General features: G+C 45.7%; 1 protein-coding gene across 3 annotated transcripts in view; it reads left to right on the plus strand.

Moving 5' to 3' along the window:
- LOC135905788 (glutamate receptor ionotropic, kainate 2-like) overlaps positions 1–18986 on the plus strand; it is a 74421-nt gene extending 55435 nt beyond the window's left edge. For all 3 annotated transcript variants that reach the window (XM_070538504.1, XM_065436833.2, XM_065436834.2), the window contains 4 exons: positions 1046–1244; positions 3924–4149; positions 15586–15848; positions 18162–18986. In XM_070538504.1, coding sequence (XP_070394605.1) covers positions 1046–1244; positions 3924–4149; positions 15586–15848; positions 18162–18386 — 913 coding nt within the window. In that variant the 3' untranslated portion in view covers positions 18387–18986. The remainder of the gene's footprint in view (positions 1–1045; positions 1245–3923; positions 4150–15585; positions 15849–18161) is intronic.
- The last annotated feature ends 5470 nt before the right edge of the window (positions 18987–24456 follow it).

Consider the following 24456-nt stretch of genomic DNA (forward strand, 5'->3'; position numbering starts at 1 on the left):
GTAGCGCGTCGAACTTTTTCGTGCCTAGCGCTAATTACGCTACGCGATGGCGTTTGCAGCCGGTGAATACCCCTTCGTTCGAAACTAGCTGGAAGCTTTTTCCAGCAATTCGCGTTGAGCCGGTGTGTGGGGCAGAGCACAACACTGTGGCTGCCGGCTCTCTTCCTAAACGAATTCGCCAGCGTTTCCATGCAACGCGCGGGATGACTTACGCCGTCTCGGACTAACCTCTCCCGTCGCATCAATACGAATAGAATTCCTAGCTCATTAGTCATTACTGCCGTTTACATGAACATGACGCGCTAGATACGCGGTGCGACATGTCACTACTCGCATTTATCTAAAAGCGCCCTAGAACGCTCGTGTCTTGTAGCCGCCAAGTTGCGCGCGTGGATCCACGGCCCACCTATTCCAACGAGAGATGCGGCTATCTTTCTACAGCATGCTTTGCATGGGAAACCCTAGCCCACACTGTTAAAAACTAGCGTCACTCTAATGGCCTTACTTTTATGAACTTCCACAAGCCGTCGGCTTGTCAAACCGGTACCGGTATATCATGCTGCCATCGCTGTGAACATGGGATAGAGAAGATGCTGACGAGGGAGCGAAAAAAAAAAACATTTTGCTCGGGACGTCCTTCGATAGGCTGCCTTCATGGGGTACGCATACACAAACCGTGGAACCGGTCTGCGAAGAACCAGGGATGAGATACCAGAGCCGCCGCATCGGCATCTTTTGCCGTGATCTTGGTAATATGCTAGGAAATAGTGTAGCAAAAATATTTCCTTCATTTTGACTCGTATATTTACAGCGAGTACCTAGACCACGACCCAATGAGACCTCGATACATGTTTTTGCTCTCTGTGAGCTCTTATGATGTGCAGCTATTTAGTAACGCCCCTTGAAAAGGTTTCACTTCACAAGTGTCTCCACCAAGGCCCTCCGGTGGCTTTATTATTTTAGTTTGGTACGTGAATGATCCCCAAATATTTTGTTATTATTAGGACCTGTAGTAATCGTTCTCAATTCACTCATCTTTTCGCAGCGCCACGTCAACTCGCATTGCCTCGAGCATGTGGTGGTTCTTCTCACTCATCATGATCTCGTCGTACACGGCCAACTTGGCTGCCTTCTTGACCGCGCAGCGCATGACAGCTCCAATTGAAAACGCCAACGACCTCGCCAAGCAGACGAAGATCTCTTACGGATGCCTCGACGGTGGATCGACATATCGCTTCTTCGAGGCGAGTGTATAGGGTGTGCGGATGAGGTTGCGTTTCTGTTTAATTGGCCGACTACCTTCTCCGACTTCGAACTAGCTATAACGATTGTCCTACACTGCTCTTACGAGTTGCTCAAGCTTAACAAAGTCGACAGTCCGACAAAACCTCGTCACGTAGGGATGAATCGTGAAGAAAGGAGAACAGAAGCCGACGAATATTAAGAAACTATTACCATCTTAACGCTTTTAAATAATGAAAGATGTTAAAAATTTATACCTCGAACTTGTGGTACCTTCGCAGGGCGTACGGTCAACCCATAATAAAGTTTTGAGCGATGCTCCCGTGAACTTGCTGAAACGTCCAGATTTTATTAATTTCTTCATCATACTTGGCACCTGTTTTCAGTAATAATTAATGCATTGAATTTCAACGTTTCAAAGAGACACTGCGCTATGAAATAAACCCTAATCCTCCAGTTACCGAGGAAACTTGAAAACTTAAGCAATTGGTTTGTCAACAGAGTATTCAAACGAGCTTATATATTTTTTTAAACGAGTACTTTGTGTTTCTACCCAATCTCGAAGCGGTCGCTCGGGACAGCAATCAATTCAGTAACCTAGTGCTATGCGGCAGACAGCCATGGTCTGTGAGCTACAATGGCGCGTACGTTTTTCTTCGCCCTGCTTCCTTTCTTTCTTTTTTTCTTTGTGGGCATGTTGCCATCATAGTCGCGTGTACTGATAAAGAGGTACTTTCTCGAAAGCTACGTGAACTATAGGGTGTCAGTTGTTATAACAAGAAAAATAAAAGGGAAACTAGCGAAAAACTACAAATTTCGAGATTCTGATATCTTGGTTATCTCTTCACAAAGCAAGGCCCGATTTCGGAATGCAAATCCTTGAAGGAACGGCCGCCAGCCAAGATTCAAAGTGAGCAACCTTTTGCAAAAAGCAGCTAGCGAACGTCGAGCATGCTATACCAATACTTCTCGATAGCGCAGCTCACTTCTTCTAGCGAAAGCATGACAGCTCGACGAAAAATACGAATTTATGAGAAAGAAACGGAAGGTCTAACACGCATGGTTGTGTTCTCATTCTACGGCAATCTGAGTTTGATGAAACCCACCTTCTTTACAATGACAAAGTTTTCATTAACGGAAGATTCATCAATCTGGCTCACGATTCGGCAATAAACTTGCATAGAATAAACAAGGGAAAGTGATGGCATAAGCACTTTGCATGCCACGTCCTAATTGGGTGTTGTAAAAAAAGAAACTGCCGAGTTAAAAAAGCATGTGCATAATATAAAAATTTTCTATCGTCTCACCTTGCTCCCATCTTGGTTCAGGTGCAATGCAGATATTTAAGCAATTCGCGCATCAGTTTTCTATATACGTACTTCAGACACCATCAGTCGGCTTTTTTGTGAGCCCGGTACGTTCACGTAGTTTGGAGTATATATCCCTTTATACAGGACGATCATTTTCAAGTTTTACGAAGTGTTGAAAAATAACCTGTTGCAGACAACATAATTCTAGTCCTTGAGTCGGATTATTCAGAGAGGCGGACATTACTAGTAGGAGAATCCGAAAAAACACATTCAACGAATTAACAGAAATTTACTAATTATCTTCTGAATTTATTACTTTACGGCATTTACTGCAACTTACGAAGTGTAGGTGGTGAGCTTGCAAGGTATATCCACTTGGAATAAATTTCCAGATTGACGCCAAATTGAGATTTATGCTCCATCACACTCGCCGTAAAAATAGACTGTCGTTCAGCTTACTTCTTTAGCAAAACGCTCTTTTATGCATTGAAGCAGAAAAGTAAATGCAACGCCATGTACCTCGTCCCACACCTTGGGCAATTATATCTAAAAATTTGTGTCATCCTGGAAAATTATTTCAAGTAGATACATCCTGCAAGCTTACCGGCTACAATTCGTAAATCGTAATATCTGTATAAAGTCAGTAGTTAAGCTCATTAGCGAACTTTTGTTAATTAGTTCAATAGGTGCTTCGATGTCTCGTGCTAGAATTGTCCAGCTCTTTGAGTAATCCAGCTCAATGACACGAAATATGCTATCTACCACAGGCAACCTTCAAAAATTCCGTAAAACTTAAGCATCATCGCCCTCTTATAATATAAACACATGAATTGACCACATCTTCTCTTAGCTTAAAAATTTCCAGCTCTTTTTTAATAATAAAATAATACCAAGAAAAATTAAACGCGGAAGCTTGGATTGAGGCCACTTGCCCATGAACAGCTTAACAACCATAAAGTATCATATCTCACTCTCAATCTCTTTGCATTTTGCTCCAGTGATTACTAAAGCATCAGCCATATAAGCGAGTCATAGTAAGTACGAATGGTGATAACTATTCAAACTCATTACACCAAGAGTTGGCAAACAAAGGAAGCCACCGCCTGGAGTTGAACATTTCTTCAGTGAGACTTGTCTTCCCCAGGGCTTGTTGAGACGTTGGTTCCATAACTAGGCTTCCTAATTTCTGCCTCTATTGATTATTTCAAGTATCCATATTACAGCAACCACCCTATTTTCTTTGAAGATCAGTAAATGCCATTCATAGAAAAGCAGACGATAGATCAAGAGCTTCACACTGGCACAAGTTAACCTGGCAATATTCTCTATCCCTGCATGCTTCTCACGTGAACCTCGTCTCACGTGGCGTAGAACTCGGACAATGCTCTGATCAAGCGGATGTGGACGACGATGAAAGCGACCAGGCCGTCCGCGTTCACCAAGAGCAACAAGAAGGGCGTGGAGAGGGTGAAGCGGGGTGACTACGCCTACCTCATGGAGGCCTCTTCCATCGAGTACGAGGTGGAACGTGACTGCAACCTAACGGCTATAGGAGGCCTGCTCGACAACAAGGGATACGGCATTGCCACACCACCCGGTATATACTGTGTTCAGTCTATGTCGCACTCTTTTTGTGATTAAAGATATAGAACAATAAGGTAACAGAGGTACTTTACAGCAACAGCAGAGGGCGACGAAGGCACTGTTACATGTTTCAATTAGGCACAACAAACTTGCAGGAACAGCTGTAGCTTGAAGTGGTGTGCATTGTTACGTACGTGATGACGTGACGGGATATTTGACTCGCTACATCTCTTTATCTATTCTCTTACCTTGCTACCTCCACATTCTGGTTAACCTCTCCCTTCATTTCTTTCTTCTTTCAGTACTTGCGTAACTTAATTCCACAGCATTGCCTGTCAAACATAAAACTAAGTACTTAAACATGTTCTGGGTTCACCGCAGCATCGCTCTGACTGCGCGTATGCGAGTCTTCCAGGCTGGCACGTGTATCAACGAATTAACATCAGATTGAGTTGCATAAAACCTCGCGCACCTTTTTTTTTGTACCTGACGGCGTATAAAAAAGTGCTTGTAGACAATGTCCTATTGTTTGCTCAGCATGCGCCCTTTGAGCTGAAGCCAGACAGACTGCTCCAAAGCTCTGCTATTTTAGAATAACGTGCAGTTGCGTTAGTGGTTCACGCGTTCAAGTTGAACAGAACAAGCGCCCACTTTTAACTTTATCGCTTGTCCTATACGGAACTGGGATCTGCATCTTCTCTAAGCGGTATGGCGAGATTTTAAAGCAGGTAAAGCGCAAATAAAACACGAACTGGGGAAAAATAGAGGACACGCAGAGCGCTTGATGGATGAGCGATGAACACCAAGAAGAGCCAAGGTGAACGCGTTTTCAACATGTAGCATTGCTACCGTGAATCGACGCCGCATTGCGCTGGGACCGTAGCTTTACAGAGTTCGCGAAATCTGGTGGGGCCAATATTTCAGTTGGTTCGCTCAGGTCTAGTGCCAGATTTCACCCAATTTACGAGAACAAACATGAAATGTTATTGAAAGGTAATTAGTTCCAGTTGACTTTGTTTTCCTAAAACCCAAGCCTAGCAAGTGCGTATACTTAATCTTGACTCCAGAAACCATTTGTCAGCGTAACCTGGGCAGGAATGGGGAGTTTGATGTGGAAGCTGACGACAAAGCCACTGCGAGCCAACAATGATAACAAGCATAAAAAAAGGAAAATGCTAAGGGTTATTTCGTCCGTTCGTTTTGCCTATTCACGCAGTCCCCGGCGAAAGATGGCTGCCACTTAAAGGTAAATTCATTTCTTATCCGCCGCGTGGAGTAGGTGATTACATAGATGACGATGCTGTGGCGTCAAGCGAGTCAGTTACGAAGCCTGAGAGAATGAAAAAGAGAGGTATTATGAGAGAATATGGCGCCAGTAAACTAAAGTGTAGCTCTATACGTCAAAGCATCTTCCTTTTTTTTCTAATTTGGTTATCGCCTTATCAAGCAAACATTGTGACCGGCACGAGACCAACTGATTTAACATTCGGGCGGACAAATTAAAAATAGGTTGCAATACAATATAATACCCCCCAGTGTGTTCTATGAATCGGCTCTTCCAGAGACTGTAAGAACGCATCGGGTCATATATAGCATAATTACGATCCGAATTGTGTGGTGTGTGTCGATGTAGGTTTAAAACTTGAGATGCAGTCAAGCTTGCAACGAAATTACCGTATTCGTGGTTGTGAAGCAAATGTCAGCAAATGAACTTCCACTGCATAGAGGCCGCGGTCTTAATACTATTGAAGATAACGAAACAACTTTAATATAACTCCGAAAGTCCTTATGGCAGCCTTTGTTAAACGATGAGGGAAATATTTCGTTAAAGCATGCGACGCCAGAAGGCGTCGGTTTGATAACGAGGCGTACCAGCTGATGTTCGCACATTATATAGCATATACATAAAACAGAGCACTTCTTTGTATCTTTATACTTCTGAGTGCGTAAGCACTAATTGGCTCATTGGGCGTTTTGCAGGTGTCCGGCGGTGTTGGTACATTTAATGGCATGAATGCTACCATTGGAGTATAGTTGGAATGAAATCGATGTAGAGTACAAAAAAGTCATAATGTATGGAAAGTGATTATGTAGACATTTGGAGGAAATTCGGAATGCATTTGTCCGCACGTGGATTGGAAACCATGGCACATCGAGGAAGTTTTGCAGTGCCAGCCAGAGGCGTTACCTTTATTACACACGAATAGGTGTTATCGGCGAGACGAAGGAGCGCCTAGTTCGCGTGGAGCGCTTAGCGGTTTGTGACGTCGAGTGAAAGGGCTCAGCACTTATATACGAAAGGATGCGCGCATTGGCTTGCCTCCATTGCATGTTGCCAAATGTATCCAGAAGCATCTACCTCGGCGGCACCTACATTAGAAAACAAAAGTGAATCATAATAGTTTCCCAATGTATACCCCTGTGTAGTCCCCCAAAGTATTCCCTTTAGTGTTTCCGCAGTAGACCTCAGAAGTTTTGTGGACTCCCTAACTTTTCACAGCGATCTCTACCATCTAAGAAAATTTTCGTGTCAACATGGTAAGCAAAAAAACTCCCTATATGTGGGCCGGTCCTCGAGATAATGCAATGCCTGGCCGATCAGCGGCAGAGGTGAAGCAGGCGTAAAGCACTCCCAATACGTGGGCCGATCACACACACAGTTTCACTGGCCATCCTTCATCACAGACTGGAAGGGCACTGAGATTTTTTATTTGTATACTAGACCCCATTTTATTAACGCAAAAAAAACATTATTCAATGAGTCCATTCGTGCAAGTCACCATGTTTTCGTTTAACTTGCTATTTAGAAAGCATTTTCATGTATCAGTGTTGTCCTGCAGTGAAGACTTGTAGGTAGCTAGGCAGTGGCGTATAAAAGTTCCGCGCCAATCTTTTTTGGGGGGGTTTGTGATTCATTTTGAGAAGCACACAAGGACTAAATCTGCATGTTCATTAGGCTTGCTGTTCAACTGTTTGTGCAGTCGTAGCGTTAATGATTCACTACTGCCCTAATAACGAATTTTAACGCGTGGAAGTCGGACATCAAAACCTTTGTCAAAATATCATCCAGAGATATTTCACGTATAAAAACGACACACACTATTACATTTATTGGATAGCGTTAGCCGCACATCATCGAGTATTGCAATCTTCCCTAGAGACCGCTTTTAGGCAAGAAATATTATGACAAAAACGCACAGATGAATATAAAACACCCCACCAACGATGTCACATCATGCCTGTGATCTATACGTCCGCTTTTATTGTGGCACATAAAACAACTTTTTAGCGCTCTTTGTTTGAGTTATCCATTCATATGTCTCTTGAACAATGTCGTTACTACACTGCTGCAGAGTATACATCATTTGATATATTTGAGTAAAAGCAATGTCGGTCCGGTAGTCTTTGGAAAAGAGATGTTAGCCCAGATGCTAATGCCAAGAACCCAAGGACAAACCCAGCACGTAAACGGAGTGTGCAATCGATGGCTGAACCACATTTTCGAGTATGAGCGGCAGCAGTGCGTAAAACATGGCATGCGCGAACGTCATTTGCGGTGGTCGTGCTATATGTTTTTGACCGCTTCCTCATCAGTGGCTCAGGCGAAGGAGCAGTTCTTCCAACGTCGACGTAAGGGAAAGCTGCTGAGTCTGCCGCAACTATTTATGAGTGGCATGCAAGCAGCTCTCGCCAAAACCGTTTGCTTGATAAACGCATGGCACCTGCCTACCGCCTGCCTGCACGGCGCCTGCCGATGTTTGTTTCGTTGGAAACGCGACTATTACCGTAGTGGCAATGCCGCTGTTTCCGTCAAGGGCACGAAAATAAATTGTTTCTCCGAGCGCATAAAGGTTCCCCTAGCGTCGACCGCTGGAACGAGCACTCCTTCGGCTGAGCCATTAATCTGGCAGGATTTAAAAGCATACAGAAAGACACCGCACAGATTTCCTGTGCGTATGCTACGTAGCTCGTACTGCTAGCACCGGGAGATGCAGATCGGCCAGCGCTCCCGTGCTCCGTTTACTTTCTGGGGCACCTGTACCTAATGGTGCGAGGTGGAGGAAACACGTAAAAAAAGACACTTTCTTGAGACCCCTATTTTGAAGGGACACTAAAGGTTACTATTAAGTCAACGTGGACTTTTGAAATACCATCACAGAAACCTCGAAACGCTTGTTTCGTGCCAAGGAGAGATTTATTTTCAGAGAAAATGCATTCTGAAGCGTTCGCGTACCTCTAGCGCAGTTCATATCGCCCACCCTCCGATCGAGGAGTACTGACATCATGGTCTCATAGTGATGTTGCGCCATCGGTGAGTAGAACGGCGTCCGCCGACGGCGCTACAACTTTTCTGCGCAAAACGCAAACGCGCGGCCAGAAACAGTGCCAAGACAGAGCCGACAGTAGTGCGAAAGCGGGAGTATGGTGGCTAGCGGAAGGAGAAACGAATTACGTCCCACTGCACACGGAGAGTCCGTTTTCGTTAAACTATAGGCTGCGGCGAGCTCGCGACGCGGTCGGCGTTGTCTGTGAGTATTTTCGCACTCGCAACAGGGCACAAAAAAGTGCGAATCGACGCAAAACTCGGCCTAGAAACGTGCTTCGCCACAGCCAAGCTGGCATGACCCAGATGTCGTTTCCCGCACCGCCACCAGGCGCCGCTACTATACCTCAAACTCCAGCGCCATACGCCCATAAGCTGGTACTTCATTCTATGACGCAAACTTCGACGCTCGTGGCAATGGACCCTGACACCGACAGAGTGGCTCGCGATGGTGGGCTCAACTTCAGCGATTTAAGCACCGACGAGCGCGACCTGCTGCTGAGGGCTCGCACTGCCGGCGTCGTTGCGTACTACGACGGCGGCCTCGACACCGGCTCTCTGGAGCGGGAAAGCAACGAGGGCTTCCCACGACATCACATGGACGTGGCATTCTCGCTGCTTGTTCCAAATGAAAGTTTCGCGAGCCAGCAGAACCCTCACAGCACGACGCGATAACGAAAGTACTGAAACTCCAAAGCGTGCGCGGCGCAGAGTCGAGCGCGCAGAGTCGAGCGAAAACGAAACCTTTCGAACACCCATATTACTGAAGGGCAACTTCAAAATGTTATTTTTTCTTAGAATTGAATAGACGTAGACAAGTAGCATTTTTTTCCATCTTATAATCGAATGAAATGATATATTTAATACGAGTAGTTGAGTATTAGTAACACAAATTATGAGGAGTCCTTTGGTCATCGGGCTAGTACCGGAATGTCGCTGGGGGGTCTCAAATCGTGTCATGCATTTACCTCAATTTCTCGGTTACTAAAGCTCTGTTCGCGATTAAATTGACGCCTTAGACGTTCTAGAACATTGCTCTACCACTTTAACTTGAGTTTCTGGTAACATTTAGTGTCCCTTTAAGAGCACAAGCTGAAGCGAAAAAAATAAAATATTTATACATTCCTTTCATAAAACGAATGGCAGCCTCTTTCTGTAATAACGAGATAGCATTTAAAATAATCGTGCGACAATCTCTGTTGCGTCTTCACGTTGTGAAGTCTTAAAATACGGTAAGGATATATCCCGCATTGAGCACAAATACAGCGGAGATAGGTGCCACGGCAAACTGAAGGAACGCTAAAGAGAAGCAGTAGCTCATTTCAGATCAGGGGTCTAACACGCTGCCCGTGGGTTGCATTTAGCACGCGGAACCCTCGGGTGCAGCCCGTGAAGCACCAATGAGTACTTTTGGGGCAAGTATATGAAGGATTCACTGGCAGCTTTCGCAACCAGTCCTTGCGCCACTTTACATAAGCCCTTGACAATAACAATGGTTCTTCCACATAACAACCACGAACAGCGAATACATAGTGCTAACAAATTTTGCTATTTCCTAGTAGATAGCAAAAACCTTCTATTTACTGAGGTTCTGTCTTCATAACGAAGCGCCTGCTACAAGTATCAGATGCCATTTGTGCCAGCATGAAGACAATATTTCAGAATTTGCGGTTGAGACCAGCGCGGATCTTTAAATAGGCGTCCACTCAACAAGTTGCGCCACGGTTTCTTCGCGTTTTTAGTCGCAGTGGGCGAGGCGTTTGGTGTGCCATTTTCATCGGAGGTGTTGACGAAAGTCGTGAAGAAGAGGTATAACCACTGCTGTCAAGATTTCTGAATGCCTGAAAAATTGATCGACTGGACAGAATCGCCATGGTAGAAGCTTCTGTACATCGCAAGGGGCCCCATCCCAAAAACGGTTTAGGCAAGAACGGGCTCGTCGGGTACCTACGGCTAAGCTTTGCTACATTCAACGCAATATTCGTTGCAGTCCATCGCATCTGTGCCAAGACACTGTGTTGCAAGCCGTGTCACAAGATAGCGTATTTATCACTGTATCCAGCAAAGTGAGCTTTAAACGCTCGAAAGCGGGAACCATCGTCAGTTTCTTTTGTATTTTTGTTAGAGACAGGCGGTACTCGACATAATGCGCATTGCGTACCACACCAAAGTGCGATGACTGAGTCGGTCGAAAGTGCTTTAACTATTTTTTTTAACTTGTTCAATGAAATCAACTAATTCATGAAAATCGAGGGACATGAAGACACCAAGCTTGGGAGTAGTGCAGTAGTGCCCTCGAATATCAATCCGACATCACAGGGCACCTGAAGAGCCTTAACAGTATGCTTTAAAGCAATCAACAATGTAATTATTGCATTTATCGAGGGCATCCCTGAATTCAAGGCAAAACTGCAGCATTGGCAGCGTATAGGTAAGGCAGGAAACGATCAGTGATTTTCCGATGATGAAGTCACTCGGAAGTTTATATGAGACTTCCGGGATGCCTAATCGTGCGATGCTCAACGATCTCTAAGAGAAATTTGAACACCGATTGCAGGACATGGCTGGCCACTTTAAGGATTTCATTCGCTCCCATTCAAGCTGCAGAAAGAAGTGGTTAGCTCTTTGACGAACGTGAACAAGCCGTCGCTACGCTCAAGGAATACTGACGCTTATCGGCGGTCCGTCATGGGGATCGCGGCAGCAAAGGATTTAGCGGCGGGCATTCCAGTCGTGGCCACAGCGAGGCGCTTGCAGGCATCCAGCGACCGTCTGTGAAGGTAGTGGTCAGAGAGTCGGTCTATGGGAATAAAGCTTTCTTCGTTTTCTTTTTAATGCGGAGCATTTTTTCCCTTACTATTGAAAATTTGAGACAGGTAGCTAGGAAGCTAGGTTCCTGCCTCGCCTCACCATTAAGAAAAAAAAATAATGTGTAATTTATGGTGAAATCGAAGCTCGGCCGTCGTTCATAGCAGCCTGGTGCTCGAACAATGCGGCCACAATTTTTTTTCTTTCGTCAATAAACAGCACAAGCAGAGAAAAAGATACATTTGGGGTAAAAGTCCCTAGTAACTGGCTTTGCACGATCCCGTCAATATTTACGCATGCTAAACTGAGCCTTGAAGTTGTAAAGGCAAAGCTCAGAAGACCAGGACTCAAGAAGAAGAACACAAATGACAGGGCCGGCGGCGGTCCTGTCGTTTGTGCTCTTCTTCTTGAATCCTGGTCTTCTGCGCCTTGCTTTTACTACTTCAAGCATGAACCAACTATCCCAAGCAACACTTTTTCTTAACTGAGCCGCAAATCTTGGGGGCCACAGTTTCACGCATATTTATTTATTTTCAAAGCCAGCCAGCACATTGAAACACTCGGCGAATACGCTCACTGCCACTTCCTCGGCTTCTTTCTTAGTGAAATCTGGCGCTCTGAGGCACTGTGTTACACTGCAGCACATGCGGGTCCGGCTTACTTACCTGAGTGCTTTCCTCGTAACACGCTAACGTACCAATTGTCTGGTGCTGTGCTGACTTTGTGATCACCTAAAATTAACCAGGTTTTAAGATTTCTTCGCCAGAGTGTCATACGTACGTACAAGTGCATAACAGGTAGTCACTTACGACGTCTCACTCCATGTTACATTCACTTACGCTCGTGCGCTGCCTGGGTAGAAACCAACATTTGCCATGTCGTACGCTCCTGCCGAGGGGACGGCGTATAAATCGCGCCATGCACCACCATACGATCGACTTGAATGTGGTCGTCGTTGTGCTGCTCTCGTCACTGACACGTAGCTCGCGTACCACACGAGTAACTACGCAAAACGCGTTGGTCCGCCTGGTATCGCTTTGCGGAACGACGAGCAATGCCAGGTTACCTGCAAAATGCTGCGCATAACATTGATTCTCGCTGTGCGGATGACGTGCACGTTTTTGTGCGTGTGTGTGCGTACAAATATATATATATATATATATATATATATATATATATATATATATATATATATATATATGTATAAAACAAGGATGCCACAGGGACAAGCAGGAATACGGGACGAGCGCTGCTGGTGAGCATATATATACTCACTGGGACGGTACTGCAACAGACACACTGAAGGAGGAAAAGCAGACATGTCGCTACTATGCCCTCTAATTCAAGCTCTTTCTTTAATAAAAGAACAGACGGCGTGCTAACGCAATCGTCACCGGCTCTGGCTATCTCAGCTGCTTCGATAATTTCCCTCGTAATCTTGTTCCTGTGGCAATCGACAACAGTTTGTTTTAAAAGAGGGAAGCATAGTGCCTTCGCGTCACATTTCCTACAAGGGGCAGCCAGATGCCCATCTATTGCGATGCTCTCCACTTTATTACTATGCTCCGCCACACGCACATTTAAACATCTGCCCCTCTAGCCCACGTAGTACTTCCCACACTAAAGTTGAATCTCATACACCACGTCATACACCATGTAACAAAATGAACTTTATGCGCGGTAGCGCAACCAGGCTTTCGTTTCCTCCTGGGACAGCTCAACACACTCAACCTCAAGAGTTTGTTAGGTGCTGTAATAACAACGTTTGTACCAGAACGTTGCCCAACCTTTTTTAGGTCATGGGAAACCTTATGAAAGAAGAGAATTACAGCCGCCTTTCGTTTGTCCCTTTTTTCTTTCCTCTCTCGTCATCCGCTCCCTGCTCATCGCTCATGCGTGAAGTTAGCTTCCTTCGACGATGCAGGCCTTCAGCAACCGAAATAATGATATATCTCGGATAGTTCGCTGCTTCCAGAGGAGCCACCTACTTACTAAGGCCTTCATCTAGCAAGTGAGCACATGACTCAGAGAGAGTGCATGACAAGAAAGAACGTACAATGATTTTTGAGTGCGCAGAACTGTACCTCAAGGGCTGCTTATTAGCTCTGGGCTCATATACCCAACACACGTATTCAGCTTTGAAATGGAAACGCAAGTCTAAAAACTTGATATTGCCCTGCGCAGGAAATTCAGTGGTGAACGTAAGTGGCTTATAATACTCATTGAATGAAGCAAGGATACTGTCAACAGCAGGGTTTGAACATTCAAAACAGCAATCTACATGAGAACTGGTGGCCGGATCAAGTAGTGATCTATCTAAAAATACCAAAAAATCATCTACATATCTAAATACCTTTACAACGCCCAAGTCGCCCAACCACCCCCCAAAGAGCTTTGTTACATTGAGCTAAAAACAGGTCACTTAATACGGACGCTATGCATGAGCATATGCAAACAACCTGCGGTTGCAGGTAAATGTTATTGTCAAATTCAACAAAAGCGGACCTCAAATAAAATGATAAAAGCTCTAAAACTTTGCCCGACTAACAACACAAGCGTTCGAAAAAAGGACAACGCCATGCTCATCTATTGCCGCCTCAACACTGGACAGCAAACCCTCATGTGGCAAAAAATAATACAAATCTTTTATGTCGAAAGCGAATGCAGTTTAACACTCGCCATCGGCTCCATTTAAAAAGTTGGTCACGGCTAAAGAATCTTTGGTAAGGGACGGACCCACCACATTCAGGAGTCTCAGGTTATTTTGCAGGAATTCTGCGACGCACTTCTGCCACGTCCCGGATTCAGAAGCAATGACACGAAAATGACAATCATCTTTATGGGTTTTGGCGGTGAAAAACATTTCTAGGCAGTCATCGTCAGCGCCATCAATTTTCTTAGCAACGTTTGCCAAATTAAGATCTTTACACATCTGCTTAGCTCGCAACATTTCCTTCTTTTGCGAAACGCGTCGAATAGGATTAAAGACAGCACGTACCACAGCACAGGATTTATCACAGAACCCAACCTGCGAAAGCACTGCGAAAGCACTGCGAAACCCCCTTTCTTGCCCGCAGGCAGGACACATAGCCTGCGTTCCCGAAGTGTAGCCGCCACTCGACTGATCCACTCACGCGTGCGCTCATGTCCGCCAGAGAGCGGAAAGAACAAAGAGAGAGGAAAAGGGAAAGCGACAAACGAGAGGTGGCTGTAATTCCCTACTTCCATAATGTTTCCCACAATCTAAAAAAGGTTGGGCAACGTTCTGGTGTAAACGTTGTTTTTACAGCACCTAACAAACTCTTGAGGTTGAGTGGGTTGAGCTGTCTCATGAGGAAACGAAAGCCTGGTTGCGCTACCGCGCACAAAGATTCGTTTGTTACATGCACTCGCAACGTGGTGTATAAGATTCCACTTTCGTGTGGGATGTACTATGTGGGCCAGACGGGCAGATGTTTAAACGTGCGTCTGGCGGAGCATAGTAATAAATTGGAGAGCATCGCAATAGATGAGCACCTTGCTGCTTATTGTAGAAAATGTGACACGAAGGCACCATGCTTCCCTATCTTAAAACAAACTGTTGTCTATGGCCACAGGAATAAGATTACGAGGTAAATTGTCGAAGAAGCTGAGATAGCCAGAGCAATTGACGATTGCGTTAGCACGCCATCTATTCTGTTATCAAAGAAAGAGCTTGAATTTATTGGCATAGAAGTCGCATGAGTGCTTTTCCTCCTTCCCTTCAGTGTGTCCGTTGCAGTGACATCCCAGTGAGTGTATATATGCTCGCCAGCTGCAATAACTCAATTGTTGAAAGTTAGCGCTCGTCCCGTGTTCCTGCTTGTCCCTGTGTCATTCTTGCGCTATGTATCCCAGTTTAGATGTATCCCACCAACACACCCAAACTTCTTCCCTGCTGAAGTTTCTCTTGTTAGGTCTCAAGGTGTTCGAAATGAGAACTGATCTTGAAAACGCCATGGAGCAGCCCATTATTCCTTCGTTGAAGCGGCACCAGAATAAACGAAGGTCATTTTACACGTTATTTCGATACAAACCAAGTCAATTCCATGACAGCAACGTAAAATTCAGTTCGCCGCGGGTGGCCAGGACTACCACTATAGTAAGTTCCCACTCTACTCACGTAAAGCACACACAGCCGATAACGCCTAATTTGCGAAACAGCGTGTGGACGCTACACGTAATGCGTCGCTTAGCGTTCTGCGCGTGCGCATTTTGAGCCCTCTAATACTCGAAAGCAGACGAACTGAATCTGTGCATTATTTGACGTCGTCTGACCACATCACACCCTGGTCGCAGGCTCTCCCGTGCGCTCGGTGCTCTCCTCGTACATAATCCGGCTGCAAGAGAGCGGAGAGCTGGAGATGCTCAAGCGTCGCTGGTGGCGCGTCGAGGGAAAGTACTCCTGCCCCATCGACGCGGCCGCTTCGGCCACCAACGAGATGGGCCTGTCGAACGTGGGCGGCGTCTTCCTGGCGCTGATTTTTGGCTGCGCGGGCGCCATTTGCATCGTGACACTCGAGTTCTTCTGGAAGATCAAGAAAGTGCCCTACGGAGAGAGGGTGAGCGCGGACGACCCGATTCGGCGTTGCGCGTGCAATGGGCGCAATGTGACGTGCGTTGATATACGTGTTGTCAGTATTATTAGGGTTATTATGACGGACCGAATAATTTTCGTGGATGAGCCAAGTGTTCAGCTCATTCTTTTTTTTTTCTGGGGGGGGGGGGGGGGGGGCATGCCGCCAGTCTCTGGCCGAGACCTGAGCAGGTGCGCAATACACTCCTCAGGTTCTGACAGCCATAGCATCATTGTTCACAGCAGCTCTGCACAGACAATAATTACCAAAACAGTGCTACAGTAATAAAAGGTGAAAAACAACAAATTAGTAAAACAAGTTTCAAAAAGCACATACAGGTTCAAATGGAAATCACGATTCGACTATAATGTCTACTGTTTAGAGCCGACAGAATGACCACATCACTAGTGTTTAAAACGCATCTAGTTGGGAACAAGAAATTGGAAATGAGTCAACGTTAGTGATGGATAAGTCCAGGCAGTTCTATTCTCGTGTTACAAGCGGGAAGGAAGAGTGTTTAAAGGTGTCACTGTGATACAAATACTCAGTTAGTGTGTACGCCTGCTGGTTGCTATGTGCGCGTTAGTGTGTCAGTGAAACATACTTCGATGAGTCGATCTTAAATGCGTTATGAAGTAGCTGATAGAGGAATTTCAGTCAGGCGGGCTTTGCCCTTGTCGATAGTGTTTCAAGCCCGGGGATTGCACCTAGTTCAGCTGGAGAGTCAATTTGTTTATACTTATTGTGAATGAACCTGACTGCTTTACACTGTATTCGTTCAAGTCGCGAAAGGTTAGTTATAGATAGAGGAAACCAAACTCTGTTAGCATATTCTAGTACAGGTCTAATGAACGTCTCTATTATGTTGAGTACAGGACTTATGTTGAGTGCTTGTAATAACCGTAATACCCTTTAAACTTTCTTTATTTATATTAAACCAGCGGATGATGTAGGCAATGAAGGCAATTCATTGGCAATTAAGGGAAAAGCACGCGGATGGAGCTCTTGCACCTGGGTTATTGTGCCAATGTTGCGGCAGAGTTTGACAGCTCCGTCGGTTTCTTGGAATGGATACATGGGGAAATAAGCGCAGGTTCCACGCGCGACGGTTTCACAAGTTCTCCAATGCGGAAGGGAAAAGAAGAAAAATGAGCAAAATTTAACTCTACGCTGTATTAAATTGCCTTATTTTCCTGTTGCTTAAATTGAGAGGGGTGAGAATACGGAATGTTTTTCAGGAGCTGTTTTACTTGCGCTTGCTTTGCTTTCGCAGTTTGCCCGTCATTGGCATAGGAAGTCGTACGAGAGTAGAGTATTTTTATAAGATTATGCGTTATTATTTTTCTTTTATATTTCTCCTTTAAAGCTGTGGTCTATCACTATTAGTTTTCTTGGAAAGCTATTTATAGATCTTAGATAAGTAAATTTGTGTACCTTTCTCGAAATAAGAATTTTGCAAGCCATACGTTACCATCTCCCCACTCTCGTTTCCTAGACCCATCCCACTCAACCTATGTTCCAAGCTCTAGAACCTGTGAGATAACACTATGTATAAATAGGTTAAAAGGAACCCAACAGAGCGAACAGAGAGGCAGAGGGAATATTTTAATTGTGTAGACCTGGAGAGGATAATTACAGTACTTTGCACATACGTTTTACTAAGTGAAACATTTTGCGAAACCGTTCCACTTATTCTGTGGAAACTAAGTAAACGGAGAATAAGTTTATGTACAGGCTTTGCATGTTACTTAAGGTGATATGGTCAGGAATGAGAGAAAGCGAATGAGAAAAAAAGTCCCTGTTTCGCCAGCAAGGTGAATAATCGATTGCGATAGCAAATTAGTAGGTATCTGTAGGAAGTAAGGAGAGTAATTTTATCGGCCGTGTAAACTTGGAACGATTCGCTGCTTACTGAATTAACAAGCATGGTGTCAGCGTATGCCCGTCTTTTTACTAGCTTCATATGACGTTCTTTTTTTATTCTCAAATTCTTCGCTGACGTTTTTACTCGTGTTTCGCCGTTCCCACTTAAGCAAAAAAGAACAAAAAATACAAGATAATGTTCAAAGTAATTTTGATAATCTCGTGTTCCGCTTGTGATTAAGAAGCGTTGTCCGTACACAACCTAATAATGTGGCATGCAATCACTATAGATCCAGAACATGTTAAGTGTAAATCAGAGACGCGTAGTTTAGTAATAATAATATTGCAACAAGATTTTAATAATGTGAGCAATAATTATGTCATATTTGACTCATTCAATTACAAAACCCTCATTTTCTTCGTTTCTACTTTCAGGAAGCTGTTTGGATAGAGCTTTGGAAGGAACTAAAGGTGGTCCTGTCCTGCAAGGGTTCCAAAGAGAATCCCCAGAAAACACCAGAAGATTCCTTGTCAAATAGCATAGGACTTAGCTCGTTGCATCACATCAACTACAGCACCACCAGCATAAATCCAGCCGCGAACGCTCTTCTGACCAAAGCGGCTCTGCGCGGCGACAATAAGAGCGTAGAAAAATTTTGAACATTTCCCTGAAACTTATAAAACTAGTGCCTTATACCCGACATTCCTGCATATAAAGGGCCGATTTGAATCTTGGAGCCTGCATAACTGGCGTTGAAATCGTAACCAGTACAAAATTCAGTTTCTACTAAAGGGTAAGCGATGCGGAAGACATCCTCTTATTTCCCCCCTTTGGTAAAAGAAAATTAGAGTTTCAGCAGGAAACAGTGCCTTCTGTCTTTGTTAGAAAAGTACTTATCCCCCAAAAAGAGTGTTTAAAGAAAGACGCGACCAACCAAGCATACACGAAATTTATCGGGTGCTTCATCCCTTGTGCAGAAGGTACAAAACATACTTTCTTCAAAACCAACTTTCCGGAGTCGGGAATCCATAACTGTGTTAAAACTGTGTGATATGGAGGGCAGTACCTGGAAGTGGTTCCGTCGATCACACACGCCTCACAGCCCCACTGACTCGCGCATTCGCGCAAACTATCCTTTCTTTTTTATTATCAGCTCAACGTCAACAGCCAGCCTGAAAGTGCCATGGGACCTGAGTGGAGACAGTGAAATGCACGCACCTGTGGCATTTGTGCTCGAATAAAAAAAAAAAATATATTGAGATGCTTTGGGTGCACGCTTACTCTGATTTGTGATACGTGGTGCAGAAAACTGTTTGCATTGAGCCATACACTGTTTTCGTTTCAAAATAAAAACAAACAGCAGGTTTGGCGCGAAACTTTTTTGCTCACAGAAGAGAGAGAAAGAGGAGAGGAGCAAATCATAATTTTCCATTTTCTTTGTTGGTGCTGAAACTAACTATACAGAAAGTTTTGGCGAGTCCGGTATTGTGTGAAGTGATTTTAGGAAAGGAAACGGAAGAGATGAGTGCTGCGCCGTAACTGTCTCTCACAGGAGGACACCTCAACAGCACTACACGGGGAAGGGGGAATGGGAAGAAAAAGATGAAGGAGAGAAAGGCGGACGAACCTGGTAAGAGGGGAAAAAAATGTGAGAGCGGGGCTCAGAGCCGCGCTCTCCTGGCACGCGCAATGGCGTTTGTGGATTTACGAGAAAGACAACGCTTAAATGCGAGCAGCCTGGCCAGTGGCGCCATGTCGTGGTGCGGATCTCAATCAGAGAATCTTCGAGCTAATATTGAAGTAAGCAAATGTATTCTAGTTCACTGATGGCGCAAATTTTCGGCAGCGGCAAAATCATGGACACGTTACCTTATTAAGTGTGTGCAGTTTTTTTCGCGAGTACACTATAGGCTAGCCAGAAAACGTATCTATAAGGCATTGTGGCTAGACGAAGCTTCACAAGATGTCACTACTAGCGTCAGGTAACCCGGAAATATGCGAACGTCATGGCGTATACCGGAATATCGGCACGCTCAAACCCTCCAGTCACTTGACGCTCCGTGGTGGTAGGAGGAATACGAAGGGGTGGGAAGAGGGGAAGGGGCCGGGGAGAGCACTAGTGGGTCGCTTTCTCCCGCCTCGCCCACCTTGAGAGCCTCCTCGGCAGCGCAGTGATTTATGACGGACGATGAAGGGGGCGTAGAGCTTCGTCTCAATTTCTGCTGCCTGGTCTTCTTTGAAGTCTGTGTACAGCACGGGACATGAGCGTTCTTGCAAAGTAGTATTCCCAACCGTAATCTCTGAAGATCTCATGTTATTCCAAATGTAAGAGGGAAGATGCACTGATGCACATTGTGAGCAAAAAGCAACCAAACAGCCCGAAATCGCACGCTAAGGCATGAAAGATTAATGCCAATTACCGTAAGCTTCCACGCCTTGAGATAAGGCAAAGTTAGCAGAGTGGCACATCTTAATCAGAGAGAAGGAAATCAATGGCAGGTCCAATTTGGCGGCGAAAAGATTGATGACGCCGTAGAGTACAGCCGAAACAAAAGCGCAACAAGCGGCAAACTAACCGGGAACTCCCTGTAAGCATACAAATGTGAATCGAAGGTAGCAGTGTGATCATAAATTTCGGTATGATACGTACGAAGATCGTGAGGATGGTTCAGTGCATTTCGTGTCCCAAAGCAATACAAGGGCTCTGAGAAAGAAGCAGGCACCAGAATAATTTCGAATATATTACAGAACCACACTGTACCTGGGACTAGCGTGCAACCACCCTACATATACTATGGTAGCCGCAATAATGGGGTGCCAAGGTATGAATAAATGATGATGAGAAAACTTCACGGTAAGTTATTGCGAAAGGTAGCAACACACGATGTAAGCATAATGGACGTGGCGAAATAGGCTTGATACATTGCAACAGAAAATGTTGCACAAGTGTCTACTTAGTTACGCATTTTGTTTTAAAGAACACAAAAATTTGAATGTTAGGAAAAGTATTCCTTAAGACTGCCATGCGTTGAGGGTTATCTATGCAACGCGAGTGAAGACACCGAACAAGAAATGCGGGTAAAGAATTGCGAGGAAAAGCAAAGACCTTCTTTATGAGAAAATATGAAGAGGCTCAGCCTTCAACACCAACTGACGGCGAATGTTCTGACACTTCAAGAGCGTGGATGAGTAAAAGAAAAACAAAGTCTTAGTATGCGGGGCGAACGCATGGCAAGTGACGTTATCTCGGGAGTCTCGGTGTGGTTTCCTTTCGTTATTCGGAGCGACGTCGTCCCCTTCGAAACACATTCTTACATTCCGTGACCGGTTCAAGGCGGCGCTAATGGTACGCCCGACATTTGAGATTAACGACGAAGATGAGTCGCTGCACGCGACAGTAACTACTCCGGAAAGAAGACACCAGCACTCCAGCAGAATACCAGGAGAGCATAAAACAAATCTTAAGCGCTAGCAGGAAGTTAACGAGCAAAAAAATACTTGAGTGAGTAGTGCTAAATTTGTTCAAGTACGAACCGCGAACCGAGCACTGCATGTGGGGCGCGGGTCCTCACTTCTTCGTGCGCTGCTGTAAAAATCGAGAAAGAAAAATTTCTGCATAGCGTGTGCCTGGAAACAAAATTATTCGCGGCGCTGTCATATAAGCACGTGAAATCGCTACAAGTTATGACGGCGTGTCTTCGTTCTGTAGACTGGCGTAGCAAGTGTAAACCCTAGTGCATGTAACCATTAAACAGACCTGTAATATTGCCAAGGAGGACACAATTGTGTCGAAACAAACACGAAAAGTGGAAATAACCATACGAGACGTATGCGACATCAAGCACAAGATTGCGAGAGCAAACCAGCAACATTTTACGCCAGTGTCGTTCCAGCCGTTCTTGAGAGTACTATGTACTTCTCACGTGACATAAAGGAGAATACGATGTCACTAAGAGTTTTGCTCAACTGCGTCTTATTAGGCCAAATATTTTCATCTACATCAGCATTTACGGTGCATAATCCAATAGAAACAATCGCACACGCACACTCACTGAACTGAATTTTCTTCGGAATAGCCGCAGGCTACCCGTTCCCGAAGGAATAAAAGATGGCTGTCGCCGATCGCTCAGGCACTAGCTACTCGCACTTGCCAAAATGCATGGGTTTATTTGCGTATAATAAAATTCTCTGCGTGTCCATGTAAGGTTTTCGAGCACTTTCGGCGCGTTTATGATCTCATTTCGCCAACTCTTCTTTGCTGAGGATCTGTTTTAGCGCCGTTCTTAAGTTTCCGTTGTATTGCGCCGTGATTTTCGAACAGCAACTCGAAGGTAAGTAAGGGAAAGCAAGCCAATCGCAGACGCCGCCGCCACCCTCTTCATCCGGTTATCGTTTTTTGGTGCAGTGGCTCGGCCCCATCGAATCCTACTCCATTCGAGCTTCCTCCTCGCCTCTTGTCAGCCAATTAGATAAGACAAGCCGCTCAATGTAGGCAACGTTATTCGTTTTTCAAGCAAACAAAAGTTACCTCCTATGAAGGAGTGGAGCGTTCGATTGGTCTGTTCAGACAACCCTGCGGGCAACCGCCTGATACTTGCGTCGGCACTTACGCAAATTTGACGTCAGGAGATTTGATTAAAAACATATTGGAATAGATTTACGTTACGGGGTCCTATAGTATTAGGCGGCGGGTACCGCCACTGGAACAAGAGCACCAATGCCGTTGTCTACAACAATATGCGGGTTTGTATATTGCGGTAAGGTTACATTTTAGAAAGCCATAAAGACGCCATATATTGATGAACGCCAAACCACATTGTTGGAAACGCACGATAAAACAATTAGATAATAGCAAGGAACCTGGTTCCTGCTTCTAACCACTCGAGGGCGGTAGAGGCAGAACAGCTGAAGCTGATCGTTCTCAAGGGCTCCTAATAACAGCTGCAATAATTAAAACATCAGTCACGTGCTCCTCCTCTGGGTTTACCCGGTCTTTTCATCTCATGCCATGACTCCAACAAGATTTTATGCGCGACGTAAAATTGGTGAAAGTCGTCGATTGGTCCATGCACGAGAATTGTCAATTCTGGTTCATCCGCTCACACGCCTTTGCCATGCAGTCGTACGCCCGCTTTAGCTTGTCGTTTTGCTTTGCATGTCGTGCGCAACTACGTGATGCCACCACGTGTAGTGCGTGTTGCATTGCGCGTGAGTGGTCAGTCAGTGGTCATGAGACGGGCCCTCTGGACAGCCATGGACTGGAGCTTGAGTTGCGTGCTAGATATAGCCTCGTCCCAGTCCCGTTCGCTGGTGAGGGACGTATCCCTTAACGCAGGACACTGCCAGAGCATATGAGGTAGAGTGCTAACCTCCCCAAAATCCGGGCACTGTGGGTCAATTTCTGGATAAATCCTGCTTGAGAAACCTCGCGAGGGATATGACCTCGCCTGAAGCATCCTAAGCGTGGTCGATTGTGATCTGCATAGATTTGGATGTGGAGGCGGGAAGCGCCTGCATTCCTCTTTATAATGGGAGACGATCTCGTGAAAGGTTAATAAGGGGTCGCTGTGGCCGAGCTCCTCCGGATCCAATGTAGCCCCATCGCCATCGCGGCGCGTTAATTCTCGCGCACGTCGGTGAGCAATTTCATTGGGGTTCGGGCGGTCCGGCAGCACGTTGTCGCCCATGTGACCTGGGAACCATATAATATAATGCACGGGGTCACAATTAGTTCTGGACATGCTTTTCAGAATCACCTCCACCTGTCTCGCAACCATTCCCGAAGCGAAAGCCCTGACGGCCGCGCGTGAGTCAGTGTAGATATACGGCCTTTTTGAATCCTGCATCACCAGCGCCACCGCCACCTGTTCTGCCACGTCGGCCGTCACAGCGCCTACCGAGGCCGCAGATAGGAGCTCGCCCTTTTCGCTCACCGCCGTGACCGTGAATTTACCGGAGCGCCCATATTGAGCTGCGTCCACGAAGGCTTCCATGCAGACCGTTTTCTTCAATATCGCCCTGGCACGAGCTGCTCGCCTGCCCGCATTATGTTCCGGGTGAACGTTTCTAGGGAAGGGACTGACGACGTAGGTCCCTCTGCAGTTCTCGTCCAGCTGAACCACCTCGCTGTGATTGCAACGTGGCTGCAAGCCCGCAGCCTCCAAGAGGCGCCTACCGGCGCTGGAGCCCGAAAGCCTCGTGATCTGCGCCGCTCGTTGCGCCTCTATGAGTTCGAGGGTCGTGTTATGAACGCCGAGCTGCATTAGCCTGTCCGTGCTCGCCGTGATCGGAATACCCAGTACCTTCTTGACGCTTTTCCGCATCAACGTGTCAAGCTTGTCCCTTTCAGTCTTTGTCCACTGCAGGGCCGAGACCACATAATTGATGTGGCTCATAAGAAAAGCGTGATTCACCCTAAGTAGGTTGTCCTCGCCTAGGCCCCGCCTTCTTATTGGAGACTCTCATAATTATTCTGAGAATATTCTCGATTTTGGCGGTCAGATGCGCAATGGTTTTGGCATTACAGCCCCTGGCATCGAGCAACAATCCTAGAACTCTAATCGAATTCACCCTGGGGATTTTCTGGCCGTCCCGCGTGTATACATCTATGGGGATTTGCTCGAGCGGCACGTGAATAGAAATATCGCAGTTTCACCCTGAGAGCGAAGCAATGAATGTGGTAGCAACGTGTTCGAATATTGGCGCTCTTTGGCTATCATTGGCCCTTGC

This window comes from Dermacentor albipictus, chromosome 5, assembly GCF_038994185.2.
Source record: "Dermacentor albipictus isolate Rhodes 1998 colony chromosome 5, USDA_Dalb.pri_finalv2, whole genome shotgun sequence".
Classification (NCBI taxonomy): domain Eukaryota; kingdom Metazoa; phylum Arthropoda; class Arachnida; order Ixodida; family Ixodidae; genus Dermacentor; species Dermacentor albipictus.